This window comes from Branchiostoma floridae, chromosome 5 (assembly GCF_000003815.2).
Source record: "Branchiostoma floridae strain S238N-H82 chromosome 5, Bfl_VNyyK, whole genome shotgun sequence".
NCBI lineage: Eukaryota > Metazoa > Chordata > Leptocardii > Amphioxiformes > Branchiostomatidae > Branchiostoma > Branchiostoma floridae.
The window spans coordinates 534,372-551,501 of NC_049983.1; the positions used below are offsets into that span (position 1 = coordinate 534,372).

General features: G+C 43.8%; 2 protein-coding genes across 5 annotated transcripts in view; both read right to left on the reverse strand.

Annotated features, from left to right (window-relative positions):
- Positions 1-3,233: 3,233 nt before the first annotated feature.
- On the reverse strand, positions 3,234-8,051 carry LOC118415412 (toll-like receptor 13). The gene is made up of 3 exons (XM_035820019.1): positions 7,730-8,051; positions 3,882-6,319; positions 3,234-3,546 (listed from the first exon to the last, which is right to left on the reverse strand). Exons 1-3 carry the CDS (start codon positions 8,049-8,051, stop codon positions 3,349-3,351), a joined length of 2,958 nt encoding a protein of 985 aa, XP_035675912.1. The 3' UTR covers positions 3,234-3,348.
- A 2,229-nt stretch (positions 8,052-10,280) lies between these two features.
- LOC118416838 (cell migration-inducing and hyaluronan-binding protein-like) overlaps positions 10,281-17,130 on the reverse strand; it is a 60,108-nt gene continuing 53,258 nt past the window's right edge. For all 4 annotated transcript variants that reach the window (XM_035822107.1, XM_035822106.1, XM_035822105.1 and 1 more), the window contains 10 exons: positions 16,918-17,070; positions 15,789-15,969; positions 15,188-15,406; positions 14,730-14,926; positions 14,109-14,288; positions 13,657-13,879; positions 12,098-12,196; positions 11,418-11,566; positions 10,919-11,028; positions 10,281-10,452 (listed from right to left, as the gene is read on the reverse strand). In XM_035822107.1, coding sequence (XP_035678000.1) covers positions 10,328-10,452; positions 10,919-11,028; positions 11,418-11,566; positions 12,098-12,196; positions 13,657-13,879; positions 14,109-14,288; positions 14,730-14,926; positions 15,188-15,406; positions 15,789-15,969; positions 16,918-17,070 — 1,636 coding nt within the window. In that variant the 3' untranslated portion in view covers positions 10,281-10,327. The remainder of the gene's footprint in view (positions 10,453-10,918; positions 11,029-11,417; positions 11,567-12,097; positions 12,197-13,656; positions 13,880-14,108; positions 14,289-14,729; positions 14,927-15,187; positions 15,407-15,788; positions 15,970-16,917; positions 17,071-17,130) is intronic.

Consider the following 17,130-nt stretch of genomic DNA (forward strand, 5'->3'; position numbering starts at 1 on the left):
ATAAAAAAGATGTTTAAATGTACGCACGTGTTTCTTACAATGTTACGACTAGAACCCAGTGAGTTAAATGTACGCAGTGTTTCTTACAATGTTACGACTAGAACCCAGTGAGTTAAATGTACGCAGTGTTTCTTACAATGTTACGACTAGAGCCCAGTGAGTTAATCCCCCCACACACACACACACACTCACCGAGTACATTATGTTAGTGAAGGTGAGAGTATGGGAGCCCTGCGGTAAGGGGTTACCTCACTGAAGCTGCGGCATGTTGGCGGCGACGCAGCGGCTAGCTGAGAGATTTGAACAGATCGCTCAACGAATTTCGTCGATAGAAAGCGAATCATTCACGCTTTTTGTGTTTTGTTGTCTTTTGTTGGTGATACATGTGCATTTTGCACGATTTTCCCATCATAAAATAAAGGGCAACATAAAAGTTAGTCAGGAAGCAACTACGCCGCCAACGTACCACAGTCCAGTGAAATAAATGACTGGAAGGATAGTTTCAACAAACCTGGCGGCAGATCTAGGTCCGCGCCGTACATCGGGTTCAGCGGCAGGTTCACGATGTCTTCCTCCCGCAGCCAGTAGACACCGGCCCTCTTGGCGTTTCTCCGTTTGGGGAGGAGAATCCGCGCCGCCGGAGTCTGTCCGGGGGGATGAGACGGGTTCCCTGGAGTCTGTCCGGCCGGACGAGACGGATCCCCTGGAGTTTGTCCGGAGCGTCGAAACGGATCTTCCGGATTCTGTCCGGGGGCAACAGGCGGTTCTTCTGAAGTTTGTCCGGAGGGACGAGATGGTCCTCCCTGACGACGACGGTTCATTTTCGGGGGAAGAGGCGGCGGCACCTCAGAAGCCTTTTGGAGAGAAGCCATCGGAGTATAGCCGTTGTCTACGATAGCTGACATAGGGGTGTAGCCAGTGTCTACGAGAGAAGCCATTGGTGTATAGCCATTGTTTACGATCGAAGCCATTGGCATGTAGCCATTTCCCTCACGTGTAGACCCTCCTGGGTCAGTCAACTCTGTCGGGCTGTTTGCTGTTTGGGTCTGCTGAAGTTCGTTTCCCGGACCCTCCGCCATCTCGCACTCGGACCGCACCCAATCTGGTGCCGATCGCGAAATGCGCTTTCTCCGCTGTGTCGTGTGGGAAAAAGCCGATTCCACTAATTGTCTAGAAATCGGATGTGGCATGTCATAAACATTCAACATCCACAGCAGCCACTTTTTTTATGTTTAGGAGGAATTTTCCAATTTACCCTGAGTTATCGCTGCTTTGACGTCAGAGACCTGTGATATTATAATATGCATGGTGTATTGCTGTGTATTGTTGTAGTCAGTACTCTTTTTGCCATTATCGTTGCAAGATTAAGTTTACACTGTAAAGAAAATGTTTAAAGTAAAATTGTAAAATCGTCTTACATCGTCGCAACTTAGATTTATAACGCGCAAATCGCAAATTTAGCGTCAGCGATCGCGAGTAAATATTCAAGAGATACCAAGGACTTTACATAACGTATTTGGAGGAACCATGCAGTATGCACAGGGGTTGCTTACCTCGTATTTGGCTAAAATTTCTCATTTGCTATAACATATTGATAAGAGACCGCCGAACTAATTCATCATTGAAGAAACCTCAATATTGTGTCGGCTGTTTTCTTGTATAGAACATTTTGTCACTCACACGAGTGGTAAATAACGGCATAGCGCAGACTTCTTTTTCTTGCATACCGGATAGATTGAGTCTGAGTATTTAATAGTGGACGTAGCAGATGAATATTCAAGAAAGCTATACGAACTGTGAACTGTGTGTATTTTGACAAAGCGCTATACAAGAGTGTAGACCTATAGCTATGAATTATCCTGCTGTGCTGTAACTTCTTCACAACTCGCTTTTAACACCGACGTATGGAAGACAATGTTTTTGATAACCAATCTAGACAATTGCACGCCAAGTAAAGGCCATTTGCAAGGTTGTTAGGTCCCACAACTGTTTATTTGATGGACAATACTCATATTTAGATGCTACCAAAGAGAGTAAGATGTAAAAGGAACAAAAAATGAGTGTTATTCTGATGTTTCGGATCAACCTCAACGTTAGACCATAATAAAAAAAAAAACACCCAACAACCAGGTTCACTGCTGAACCAGCCAGTATCAAAACTTCTATAATATGCTTCCGAAAATAATTTCATCAGGTTGGTACAATATAGGATATAGGAGAATTCTTGTACACAACCAAAAATAACACGTTTGGGATAATGTTCTCGCCGCAAAAGCGTCACCTACACCGGCTACATATAGCGGCGAGAAGCAGAACTCCTGTCAGAAGCTCTAAGGAAGGTGTCTAATAGACACTGAAACGTAAGCAAGTAAGTTTAATTTTGGTTGTGTACAAGAATTCTCCTATATCCTTCTGTAATATGATCTTTGATACAAATAATCCAATATGATCATCAAACTACAAAATCTCAATCTATAGAAATTTTTTTATTCACACTTAATGTATAATATTCATATATCAGAACTCCAAGGTACAGTAAAACCAGTATTAGCAGAAAACGCATCGCATATGACCAAGAACGTTATATATCTCATGTAACGTCCTTGATATATCTTGTTATATCTTATATAACGTCCTTGATATAACCATGCAGAAACCATGTATTGATAATTATTCATTGTTCGTCTCCCGAAAAGTGTTGGCTGTGCAATACCGAGGACAGTAGCTCGCTGTATTGCGCCAAATATCGCACCAGGCATTCGCAAAGGGCTCTAAACTCCAGAAGGTATTATCTTCCAATAGTTCGTGTATCATTGGATACTTGATCAGAACATATTTTGCAGAATTTCACCGTCCTGTGGTGTGTTTTCAAAACAATAGAACCCATGCAGACCCTACCCAGGTTTCCCTTATACGTATAAATCCCGGCTTCATGGTGTATATTTTCAGCAAATGTGGGGGGGGATACACCAACTGTTCAAACTGATGTAAAAAAAAAACATAAGAAGATATTTCGTATTGCCCCTAAAATTAGTTTTGTGGCCTAACTTTTGTACTAACTTTGGTCATGCGTTGCCAGGAACAGCCATAGGCTACGATCAGTATTAGTATTAGGGAAGTTTGGTAGAATACTAAACGGTACGGGCAGGACTAATTGTCAGATCATGCGCATTTTGTGCTTTACAACATCAAACGAAAAATAGCACTACCTAGAACTAGAACTAAGGTTTTGGACTGATATAAGGAAACGTTCATATGATATGAATCGGTGGCCTGTCTTCAGTCTTCCGCGCGTCAAACGAAAAAAAGCACTACCTTTTGGAGTTTAAGACTCCTACAAGGAAACGTTCAGATGATGTTCTGAATCGGCGGCCTGTCTCCAGTCTTCAGCGCGTCTTTAAGACGTTCCCAGAAGAGAGCCTTCCCCTGCGGGTCCTTGGGCCACTCCAGGTAGGTCCTCTTGCACATGAGGCGGCGCAGGCGCTGGTAGCGGTGCAGGGCGCGGTCAGGGATATCCTCCAGGAACACCAGGATCAACACATCTACCTGCACAACAAGATAAAGTAAATGTTAGATTTAAATCAAGGCTAACTGAAAAAAATATATTGATGATGTATGTGATATGTATAGTTGTAATGCATGTACTGTCAAAACTGCACATTTCAGCTTTTGGGATGAGTGCTACTGATACTGCCACTACTACTACAATGTAGTACAGTAGTGGTGATGCTACAACCATTACAGTTACTACTACTGTCACTACTACTACTACTACTACTTCTACTACTTCTTCTTCTTTTGCTCATTCTGTTAGACCTACCACTACTACTACTATTACTACTACTACTACTACTACTACTACTAACTCCCACTGCTACTACCTGCTCGTCGAACAGCCTGTACGTCGCCATCTGCACCTCCATCTCACACCACTCGCTCTTCAGGAACTCCTCCGTCACCAGGCAGACGGTCTTGCGACTATCGTAGATGGCGTTCACGATGTTATCAGTAATCGGCGCGCCGGGGACGAAGTCGCGGTAGTCCAGGCAGAGTCGGAACGGTTCCCCTTCCTCCTCCAGGTGCGGTACCAGTTCGTCCATCACCCAGGCGCGGTCGTTGTGGTTGTAGGACACGAAGGCGTCGAACTTCTTCGGCACGTTCGCCTCTCTCAGGGCCTGGTAGCCATGGAAACGAGCCTTGATGACGAAGCAGCCGTACTTGATGTACCAGCGGTTCCGATAGCCGACGACGACTCCCACGAGGAAGATGCAGAGGAGGATCGCTCCGGAGATGGCCACGTGAATCCCCGTCTTGTCGTGGCAGCCTTGGGCTTCGGCGTCGAAGTCTAAGATGGTCTTGTGCACAAGACGTTCTGGAGACACGCAGCCGTAGTTTGACAAGTTGTAAAACAGTGTCTTGGTCTTGTTACTCACCACCCAGTCGTGAAACCATTCTTCTTCACAAGTACACTGCAAGGGGTTGTCTTCCAGGTTCAGATTCTCAAGATTTTGCAAGAAGTCGAACCCGTCTTCTGGCAATGCTCCAAGTCGATGGTTAGAATTTAGCTTGAGTGTTCGCAGCTTGGGCAGCGATTTGAACAGTGCGACTGGAATGCCCTGAATCCAGTTAGAAGACAGGTCTAAAGACGTCAGGTTCTGAAGGTTTTCGAACGGCAGCGACGTCATACTGTGGAAGTTGTTGTGTGATAAATCCAGTTCCTCCAGTGACGTGAGATTGGCAAATGGGCGGCTGGTTTCCTCCTGATCTAACATTGCTCTAAGATTGTTGTGGCCTAGATAAAGCATCTTCAGAGAGATTAGTCCTGCAAAGAAATCGGGCGGGAAGGACTGAATCCCACCGGGAGAGTAGCAGTCCAACGTTTGCTCATCGAGATGCAGGGAGACTAGTGATGATAAGTCTGTGAATGGGGGAAGGAACGGTATGTCAGCTTTGACACAAAGGTTGTTGTTTTCCAAGTATAACTTCTTCAGTCTAAAAAGGCCGGAAAATGCCGTTTTGTCGATTGTTCTGATGAAGTTGTGTGACAGTTTCAGATAGGTTAGGTTTACAAGACCGTCGAATGCATCCTTGGGAAGAGAAGACAGCTTGTTAAACGTGAAGTCAAGAGACTCAAGGCGTTTGAACCCGCGAAACTTTCCAGATTCCAGTGCCGAAATGTGGCCGCGAATGAAGCTCAGCTTTTTCAGAGTTCCGTTGACTTTTCCGAGAGCAGGAGTAGGGACCTCTGGAAGGTCGTTCCAGTCTACTATCAGACTTTCCAGGCACCGCAAACCTCGCAGGCTGTACAAGGTGAACTTTCCAACCGCGTGCTCGTTCGCAGGCCCTGAGATAGTCAGAGACTTCAGCCTAGGAAGGTTGAGAAAAACGCTACCGGCTATCGTTGACCGCCCTTTTGCGAGGGTGAGGGACAGGGATGTCAGGTTGCCAAGGCCCACAAACGAACCTTTGGGGACATTGGGCAAATTGTCGTTTTTGCCCATGTCTAATGTCTTCAGGCTACCCAAGCCACTAAATGCCGTTTTGGGTAAATCTTTGATGTCGTTACCGACCAAGAGCAGGCTTTCCAGTCGGGGGAAGAATGAAAACAAGCCCGATTCTGGCAACACTCGCAGTCCTACATACGAAAGGTCTAAATGGGTGATGGGTAAGTTGGACAAACGTTCGAATGTGGTGGTGCTCGGAGGAGTTGAAACTCCAGCCAGAAAGGAACTGTTGTCGAAGGACAGACGTAAGGACGTAGTCTCGATGCTGTTGAGGTTTTCAAACGTCGTGTCCAGTCTTTTTGCCTCAAACTTATTTCCGCCTAGATACAAATCTGACAGGTTACGGAAGGGCCAGAAAACTGGCTGACTGATGACCTGGATGCTGTTGAACGATAGATCTAATGTTTTGACATGTGAATCATTTAGTGAAGCAAAACAGTCGCGTTCAAGGTCAACAATGGCGTTGTAAGCCAGATCCAAGAGGGCCAACCCTTTCAGATTTCTAAACTCGTTCCCAAGTTTGCAGCGGCTAATCCCGTTGCCCGCGAACGAGAGGAAGTTGAGTGATTGGAGAGTGGGAGTGAGGAACTCCACGCTGTCGAGGTTCGACAGGCGGGTGTACGCCAGTCCGAGCAGCTCTAACCGCTCGAGGCCGTCAAACGCGTCTCTCGGGAGGGCGGTGATGTTGTTGTGGTTGAGATAGAGGATTCTCAAGTTGCGGGTGTTTCTGAAACTTCCTGACCAAATCTCGAGGATGAGATTTCGACTCAGGTCCAGGATCTCCAAGTTTGACAGTTGTGGGAATGTCCCCGGGACTGTAAATGGAGAAAGGGAAGTTAGATATGCTATAAAGATAACATTTTACACAGTTCCCGTATACAATGTATCTAGACCAATACCGCAATGTCACAAGTGCAGTCTTGTCTTCTGTGCTTCTACCTGTAGTGGGGTTCCAAAACAATGACTCCTGTAGTCCGCTTCGAATGCACTTTCTACTGCTTTATTCACGGAGTCTCTCTACACTCTTTAGAGACATCTTCTCAATCTGAGAGGGTCCTGGTTCCTCTAGTTACTATGTTATTGGCAAGTCTAGGCTGATTAACAGCATATGTCACAATATACACATAACATATATTATATACTAGACATACAGTTTCTCATTGTGGATCTTCCAATACTGTATAGCCTAGAACCTACCTAGTTTGTACTAGATTAATGTAAGTTTATACATGTTAGTAAGCTATGAGTCACGCATTCCTCCAAAGGGGAACAGTTCTGCACACAAACTTCCTCTTGTTTCTTTGAAAACTTTGTTACGTTGCAAAGAATTGGTCCCTAATACTGACGCTCAATACATTGTTATTCAAAAAGATATTTAGGGATATTAAGTTGACGGACAGTGCACAATATTTTAAAATATTGCAATTTAATACCACTCTCATCTAGTTGATATTCCTAAGAAATTGTTTTTAAAACAACGGATATAGGTTACCCCGCGAATAAAGGTGAATCGGCGTTACACAAGGGGCCCACGCTAATAAAGGTTTACGACAAGGAAAATAGCATCGGAGACATTCAACATAAACATGTCAGTCTCCGGTGCAACTTCCTGTAACTCTGTGGCTTGACGTGCCCAGCATATGAAAATATTAAACTGCGTGGATACAGATGCGCAGATACACACACACAGTCAGACAGACAACCCGCTGCAAATATAGAAATTCATCATTGTAAAACTTGTGAGTCTCTGCAGAAAGCGCATGAGGATTATGTTTGGGAGGAACTGTGCAAAATTTTTTCTACCGTTTCTTCCTTCTCTAGGTAAGCTCCAAGCAGATCCTAAGATAGTATAAGATAGCATCAAAAGCTGACAATATGGAAGAGGAAGGGAAGAGCTCACAATGGTTTGGTTACCAGGTTATGCTTGCATATAACTCATAAGCTTCGTACTCACTCAGTTAAGAGACGCAAACTGCACTGACCCGACACAACAATCTGGCCAAGACGACCCTACTGTGGAAGGAGGGCGTCGCCGTGGGCGACAACGGAAAGCTCGGCGCAGGACAACATCGCAGAATGGACCTACCTCAGTCTACAGGAAAGGCTAACCCTGGCAAGAAAAAGACGAGCCTGGAGAAAGCTCTTTATCTTTATGGCTACCTTGTCCCCCCAACGACCTGGAGGTCAAGGAACTAGGTAGGTAACCTAAGTAGGTAGGTACTCACGTAAACCGTTAAACAGGTTGTGGGTGAGGTTGAGTCGCGCGGTGCCGACAGGGATGCCGAGGGGAACGTGCCGCAGCCGTCTCCGAGTGCACGATACAGCGGTCTGCCCCATCCGGACACAGTTCCTCAGGAAGTCCAAGTTGAAGGAAGATTTCGGATCTTTCGGTGAAGAGAGCTCAAGATTGTTTGGTTTCTTCCACAGTTTGGAAGTGGCTGAAGGGTGGGTGCTTCCGTCAGGTGAGCCTTCACTAAAGTCAGTGAAGCAGAGCACTGAAATAATCATAAGGCACTGGACTGAACCGATCTTCGGGAACATGGCCATTGCATACATGTACACTTCTTACGGAGGCGAACTGTTGAACAATGCACGGTGGCGAACTGTTGAGCTACCAACGGAACTGACTGGGTTTGTAGGAAAGCAGGAAGTATTCCAAAAGAAGCAGAAGTATGCCAACAAAAACGCTACATGTATGGCACGTTAGTTATTGAGGCATGTACACTTTGTACTAGTATAACGTTAGGGAAGTATTAGTGGCAATCTGCAGTGCAGTGGGTAACCAGGGAGTAACTAAATAAATAGCTGTCAGGGGAACTGTCGGTTTTGTAGGCAGGCTGTTTCTGTAAAGCAGAAGTACAAAAAAAGCTGCACGCATGGCACAATTGTTACTGAGGCATGTACCAATTGCAATCCGCAGTGGCTAACTTTAGAGCTGCCAGGGGAACTGTCGGTTCAAAAAGGGAAGCTAATTTATTTCTGTAAAAGCAGAAGTAGCAACAAGAACGCTGCATGTCACGTGACTTAGGCCTAGGGAAAAACATGTTGCATGTTGTGTTTCCGATCACGGCTCTGAAAAAAACTTAGGTGACCATAGTTCAGATTTATCCGCGAGGTAACCTATGTCCGTTGTTTTTGAAAACAAGAGATTTTAGGGATAAAAAGTTAACAGACAATGGTTATCAAATTTCTGATTTATGAAAATGCTCCCCGAGAGTAGAAGTTGAATTAGGAACAGTTATTTGCACAAAGAGCGGAACTTTTAACTCTTAACGTTTCAACTTCGGAGACGGAAACGCTTAGTTAGAGTTCAAACTTCCGTAAAACATAAAAGCAGAAGTATGATGTTACCAAATTGTGTACATTTGTGATCGTGTATTTGAACATTTTTATCATAAGAATGCACGTTTACTCAAGACAAATAAATGCAAGAAACTTCAGTCAGAAACCACTTGCTTCTTTCCGCCTACTTCGCGAAGAGCTCGAAGAAAGTTTGCAAACAAAGTAACGACGCTGGAAGATGCAGATCATGTTTATGTTGATAGGCGTCGCTTCTGTACTTTTGGGAGATGCCCCTTTGCCATCACAAGTTTATCATACATCTATAACTTTCATACATCGTTTTATTTTTTGTTGGTAACCGGTTAAACGGGTCCAAACTGCTGTGATCTAGGAAGTGCTTTCTATAGAGGCATACATATACATATGAACACGCCGTCTTATATCTCATTCACTTATTCATTACCACATTTTTGGAATTGTTGACATAACAGGTGGTTATCACCTTTTTGCTATGTGAACACGGAGACCAGACTGTAGGCTCGTTCTCATTTAAATGTCGAAATGCTGTCGCCTGACTTTACGGCTTGATATGGAGAAAATTAAAGACAACATCACTGGTTCCTTCATTTTTCCATAACCCCTGTAATGTTTTACAAAATATGCACAACAACATTCGTATTGGTTGATGGCTTAGACGGTTATTATAGCCAAGGATCGGATTTCACACCCTAAAAAATGGCTGTCGCCTGAGAAGAAACGAAGAATTCAAATAGTAGCCAAAAATGTAACAATTCAGTTCCCAGAATAATTGTTCGGCAGGTGAAACCAGCTACCAAGGCCCTCTGCCCGATCACGTCAGATCGCTCCTGTCACTGATCTTGGAGGCTGTGTGAGGTGGTTTATGCCTGTCGCCAGATTCTGTAACAAACGTTACCACCACGAGTACGATGGTTGCCACGGTTTTATTATCCACGTATAAGACTATAAATTACCGTTTTTGTGACGCTGCACAGTTTTTCTGGCTTCCTAAAGAAACAAGAAAGGGGTGTTGACTGTTATTTGTATCCCACCTTGCTTAACAAAATGTTGTACAGAAAGGACTGTAACAAACGTTACCATTGTTCGATGCTGTCTAAGCTTTCTATTTGATTTGGTGTAAAAAAGCTACCCACTTTTCAAATGTCCCTTGGGACATCAACTTATACCTAAATGATGTCGTCAATAAGGTAAGTCCTTTAGAAGAAAACAGGGTAAAGTTTACTATTGTAACAAACGTTACCGGTAACGTTTGTTACCTGCACTGTAATGTATTACCAATGGGACCGAAAATAATAAGTTGCCATTTTTTTGTCTATGGTTAAAAGAGGGAATTTTCCTAAACAACCAGGTAGTTTTCACTGAAAATAAAGCCGATTTATTTTCGACCAAAAAAATGCCATTTTCGACANTACCAAATGACGGTACTCAAAAAGTGTACACACGATATTTCTTCCATTTTGTGCGTTTATTGAATGAGGGGACGCTGGCTATATGTGCGTAACTCAGTTTACGCCCATGAGCGGGATCTTGGTGTAGATCTGTGCCGGACCCTGATCGGACGGCAGGTTGACTTGCTGGATCCAGGTAGGCCAGAATGTGCCCTTGAAGCCCACCATGGCGAACGTACCTACGACAGATTGATAACCATAAAAAGATTGTGTTATTCACCTTGTAGTGCCTAATGACAAATCACTTGCCACTTCTATTACAGGGTATATTCAGGGAATAGTTGTTAGGCATTTCCATTTGAGGCCCTTTCTTGACCAACATTTTACGTCCCTTCCGAAATATGGCTGCAGTCCCAACCGAGTGATACCGCTCCATTGATTTGACCCGGAGCTCCCACTTAGTGAGTTATTGGACCTAAAGCTCAACTGTGCGGCTGCTACTAGTTGATCTACAGGGACATCCCTAACCAAATAAGAATAATAACCAAAAAGTATATATATCTTAATCATTCCAAAGTATCGTGTGCAGAATGATCACCAATTAAATAAGGTCCGTATAGAGAATCACAGCATTAAGGGTAACTATCAATATTTATCATCACTTTTAACGGTTAATTATCACAACAGATAATGGGGACATCTAACCTCCAACGTTCACAGTGTCAAGTTCCTGCGCTCCGATCTGTTTCAGAGCTGACAGACAGTCCTGTGTGTTCAGACTCGAAGCGTCAGCCGCTGCTACCAGGACTATGGAGCTAGACAGACAGAAAAAGTTCGCTAGTCGTGAGGAATTTTGCTTACTGATAGGTATTGCATCATTAGTCTTTCGTCTAACGGGGCAGAACATTGACCTGTATCGTCGCACCCCAAAACTAGTCCACGTATCACAATCATGAGATTGTATATCATGTTTTATAACTCAAGCATCTGTGGTTGAATTGTCGCTATAGCTTCAGATACACCGTCTCTCTCTCTTTCTCCCTGTCTTCTCTGTCCAGACACACACACACACACACACACACGCGCGCGCGCGCGCGCACATACACAAACTTGGTTCTCGAACTTGGAGTCTAAAATCTTAACTATTAAATGTCAACATCGATATGTAATGACAAATTATCATATTGATGATATTCTTGCCTACTTTGGTGAGATGATGTGACGTATGAAGGTTGCCATGGCCAGCTCGGCGCCAGGAGGGAACGTCATTTCATGTGTGACCGAGCCAGACACGGCATCAACGCTGATGACCAGGTGACCATGGTGATGGCTATCAAACTGGACACCGTCTATCTGAAGTGGGAAAAAAAAAACATTTTAGCCACATGACAAACAATGCACAGAGTAAACATTGTTCCCGGTTGTTTCATGTTAGCGGTTTTCGCCCTGACCGCTTCACCGCGAACTCAAAGCAACCTCGAATTTTGTGCTGTTCTGTCTTTCTCATTTATGTTGTGCAGTAATTGATGTGCTGAGTGCGTCTGTAAAGACACATAATACTAACGAAGCACAAAATACGGTTAGATCACTGATAGTTCATCACACTAACACTACAGAAGGTGAATGTTCTGTCAGTTTGTAGCACCGTTGCTCAGTCGCTAGTAAGTGGTTTCCGACCGGATGTCCGTAAAAGCACAGGGGGATCCATGATGTAACAGTGTATGTGACTATAGTACTTGTGCTATTGCGAACTCTCCATTTTCTCCCTACCGCGAAATGAAGGCCATGCAAATTTAAATGCATTTACAGTATAGATACTTCACAACAGTTTGTTAATTGACAGTAATGGTATTCGTGAATATTATTAATGAATGACAGCCATACCTGGATGAAGGACCCGTGGCCATGTTGCATCTCCTGAGACGCAGCTGATACAACCGTCACTTCCACAAACGTCTTACCCTCATCAAATACGATTGGTTCCTGCATCATAGCATTAAGGGTTAACATAGTTAAGCATTATCGTTATGACATTCAACTTACTTTTGATCCCATAACGTGAACCAATATAACAGATACACTCAAAGCTTTTGATTTCTTTAAGAAAGGGTGGCACATCGATATCTCAGTTTTATAATTTTTAGTAAAGCTCTGTAAATACTTATCATCATATGTAATATAAATACATACACGATATGTGATAGCAAACATAGAGCACTCGTTCTCATTGAAATGTCGAAAATGGCATTTTTTTGGTCGAAAAATAAATAGGCTTTATTTTCACTGAAAACTACATGGTTGTTTGGGAAAATTCCTCCTTTATTCATAGCCAAAAAATGGCAACTTATTATTTTCGGTCCCATTGGTAATGCATTACAGGGCATGTAACAAACGTTACCGGTAACGTTTGTTACAACAGTAGACTTTACCCTGTTTTCTTTGAAAGGACTCGCCTTATTGACTACGTCATTTAGTGACTACGTCATCAAGTGGATGTCCCTAGGGACATTTAAAAAGTGAGTAGCTTTTTTACACCAGGTCAAATAGAAAGCTTAGACAGCATCGAACAATGGTAACGTTTGTTACAGTCATTTCTGTACAACATTTTGTTTAGCAAGTGGGATACAAATGACAGTCAACAACCCTTTCTTGTTTCTTTAGAAAGCCAGAAAAACTGTACAGCGTCACAAAAACGGCCATTTCTAGTCTTATACGTGCATAATATAACCATGGCAACCATCGTACTAGTGGTGGTAACGTTTGTTACAGAATCTGGCGACAGGCATAAACCAGCTCACACAGCCTCCAAGATCAGTGACAGGAGCGATCTGACGTGATCGGGCAGAGGGCCTAGGTAGCTAGTTTCACCTGCCGAACAATCATTCTGGGAACTGAATTGTTACATTTTTGGCTACTATTTGAATTTTTCGTTTCTTCTCAGGCGACAGCCATTTTTTAGGGTGTGAAATCCCACCCGTGGCTATAATAATATTCTAACCCATCAACCTATACGAACGTTGTGGTGCATCTTTTGTAAAACATTACTGGGGTTGTGGAAAAATGAAGGAAATAGTGATGTTGTCTATAATTTGCTCCATATCAAGGCGTAAAGTCAGGCGACAGCATTTCGACATTTAAATGAGAACGAGCCAGAGGTGTACATGTGTATATATATGTACATGGACAAAACGTGTATTCTAGGACATAACCTATTATCATTCTAGATAGAAGGCCACTTGGACAAGCCTATTCTGCTTCAGTTTCTGCCACGCGATTCGTTCTCATTAAAAAAATCATACTGCCAGGTTCTTGCTTCCTTCGTCATTTCGTACAGTAGCACACTGTCACTGGCCAGCAAACACAGACATGTACATACATGCCTTAGTTATGTGAATGTAGGTTAAGAACTTCATTTTGAATAATTCAGTATCTTTCATACTCACTGGAGCACCACAGCCTTTACAGTCGTTGACCATACTCATGAAGCTCGGGCTGGAGAGTGTCTCTGTCGGCGTCAGGCTGTACTTGGGATAAGCTGCTGCCGTACAGTCGCTGATCGCGTCACTTGTCATGGTGGCCGAGATGACGATCCTCTCACAGCCCATGTGTGAACAGTAGTTGTGGCCTTCCCGGTCGTAGTTAGCGCGGACTTTCAGGAACAAAAGGCTGTACAGGAATGATCGACATACTGGTATCCTTTTGAAACATTTCACTACAGGCAGCAAAATCTAATGCAGTAGCTGTAACGCTTTCAATACAATGAACAACTCATCGAAGTACATGCAACAAGACTTTATTGCATATCTATGCATTGTTTGGATTAATGCATTAAGTTAAACGGAAACTTGCGTTGAAAGGCTCAATAATGCAGCTCAATGACTTATAAGGCTCTTACCCTGTGCTTTCTTCGAAGTAGTAGAGTTTGCCATCACCGCCGTCTATTTCAGCAAGACTTGACACAGAACTGACGTCCTCTTCGTGTACGACGGCATCTGGGACGCGCGTCTGCAGTTGGTACGTCACCTGGAAGGTGGTTCCTGGCGGGTAACAGAAGCCAACTCGGACCCAGTCGCCACTGAAACAAAATTCTCAATGTAATAAAGCGCGTTCTCAGTACGTTCTCAGTACGCATCTGGAGTGACAGGAATGATAGGTAATATGTCAAAGTTGAAGGACCCTTAGACATACACAAAATTAACGTTTGGGCATTGTTATGGAATGCGAAAGAATGATCGAGACGAAAACTGTTTAAGAGTCAGGGGCATTTACCTTTGACATGTTACCCACAGTTCCTGTCGCTGCAAATACATACGTATTCGGATCCACGAACTTGCTTATTTTCATGGAGACTGTTCTCTGACCCTTCTAGAGTCAAAATGATCCAACGTCATATGACCTGGTCGGAAAGGTGACCCCCGGTCGGTGACGAGAAGTGTTCAAGAATAGTTTGTTCGAACTGTTTGGCCTTAATGTTTGCAATTTTTGGCTTGGAAATTCTAAACAAAGGCAAACCAACCTGTCAAAGTTTATTGGATATACGGTTATTTGCTCCGGAGCCTTCCCGTCCCAGTGGACGGTGTACGACTTGTCTAGCATCACCACCGGCATGTAGTAATTTGTCTGCCCTGGAGTTTTCAGTGTAACTGGTGTATCCGGATACTCGTCACGGTACATCGACATCTTGTTCCTCTGATGGTTGGTATTGATGAACAACTGTGGAGAAGAATACGTTTGTAGGTGGCTGTATTCTTTCCACAAAGCCAGAATATATCTATCTTTGAGGGGCAAGTATTGAAGAGTACAAGCTACATAATACCAGCTCCGGACAGATTTATTTGATTCACTGATTCATATTTGATTTGTGTTGCCCTGCTGGGCCCGGGTTCGATTCTCGGGAGCCAGGAGTCTGTTCCTATTTTTTAACCGTAGGATTATGCCTAACAATCTAAAATTTTTAATGTTGTTTGTACCAACCGATGCATAATCTCCACGACAGACGAGACCGATCCAGTCTGGTTTCTCCACACAGCCGGGGTTCCTGACCAGGTAGTTGTCCGGCCCGACTAAGTAGCTGTCCGGGTAGCCGGTGAGGCTCCCGTCCAAGTCGTGCAGAATGTTGGTCTTGTCTCCGTCTCTGCTGTGCTCACCAAAGCCTGATATGCCTGCCGCGCCTAAGAACATGCGACTTTGAACCTGATGAGGAAATTAGATGAATGAAAGCATCTTTATCAAACAAATACTAAGCAATTCTCTAACGAAAATAAGGCTTCCATATAGACGGTCTAGTATACCGAACAATATATATTTTAGTTGTGTTCGTCCACATCTTCTTCTTCTTGACTTTTGAATTGACATTGGTATTTCGTAACAATAAAATCTGTTTTCGGATACTTTTTGAAGTTAACGATAATTTTTGCCAATTTTTCACCGGCTTCCTACGATTCACAGTATGGCCCCAAACTTGGTACATGTACGGATTCCATCTATATATTAATCAGATCCATTTAACATAGTACATGCCATAAAATGTATAACATGCGTTACATGATGGGTGACAAGAAAATCATCGACGTACATTTTCAAACTTGGATCTTGTAATGTTGTTCTTTGGCGTGTTTTGCCAGCCATTCTTAGTTTTGAACCCAATGGCGCTGCTCCACCGATCGGCCTCGGGTACTATGGCGTACCTCTTGAAAGTACAGCTGTCCACGAAGATGGGACCATCGTACACAATAAGGCCTCGTAAGTTGTTCGCTCTGTAAGCGAATAAACAAGGTTGAAATTTCTGCATTTAGATATTAAAGTGACCACGGTTTGTACTAAGAAGGGAAGATCCTAATTGCTCTGGTGCCGGTCAGGGATGTATCCCAAGCCAGGCTCCGAAGCCTCAGATTTATCCAGTTTGACTGCCGGATACCGGTGGACACACCTCGGATAGGTCCTGGCGGTTACTTTTTACCGGGTCCCGGAATGATTTTAAGCCCGCAAAATTCAAATGTCGGGAAATTGACGAAAACTAGTGGCCAATATGGACAGCTCACTGAAAATCTCTTTTTGGTGTATCTTACTCATTGTACATTGCGATTTCCTATAAAGTTATTTCGTAGGGCCCCTTTTTGTTCTTAGGCTAACGTCACATCTCCAAACCGGGGCCCAGCCGGGCTGTTTGTGGAAACGAAAAATAGAACTATATACGTAAAAACATACGCAAATAATACCCACGTCTATTCTTCTTACGTCTTGTGTGGTCTTTAATATCATACTTTTGTTTCCGAAAGCTACCCGGCCGGGCCCCGGTTTGGAAATGTGACCCTAGCATTAGTGTGGCTGTTGTACATAGTTGCACAACTCAGTTCAACAGTGTTGCCATTCACTTAGTTTTTTCTTTCGGTCATTTAATTGTTTTTTTTTTTGCGCACCACCACATGCCACACTAGCTGCACCTTGTTTCGCAGTACGCGAGTGAGCGAGCGATGGAGTGAGTGAGTGAGTGAGTGAGTAAATGAGTGAGTGAGAGAGTGAGTGAGTGAGAGAGTGAGTGAGTGAGTAAATGAGTGAGAGAGAGTGATCGAGTGAGTGATCGAGTGAGTGAGAGAGTGAGTGAGTGAGTAAGTGAGTGAGTGAGTGAGTCAGAATGCTATTGTTACAGACAACCACCACAGCTCTGAAGACAACAATGCGAATGTCTGCACATGTACACTTACGTAGAGCCGGGCCAGGTCCTCTCCACCGGCTTGACACTTCCCATCCCCCAGGCCCTGGATCCGGTTTTCGTGCCCACGTTCTCACTCTCTCCGATGAAGATGCTGTTCCAGATTTGCTGACTCGATCCCTCGTCGTTAGGGAATATTCCTTCACTGCATTAAAAAGGAACACGTTGTGGGCAGCATTTCAAGATTTCTAGTCCCCATAGGTGA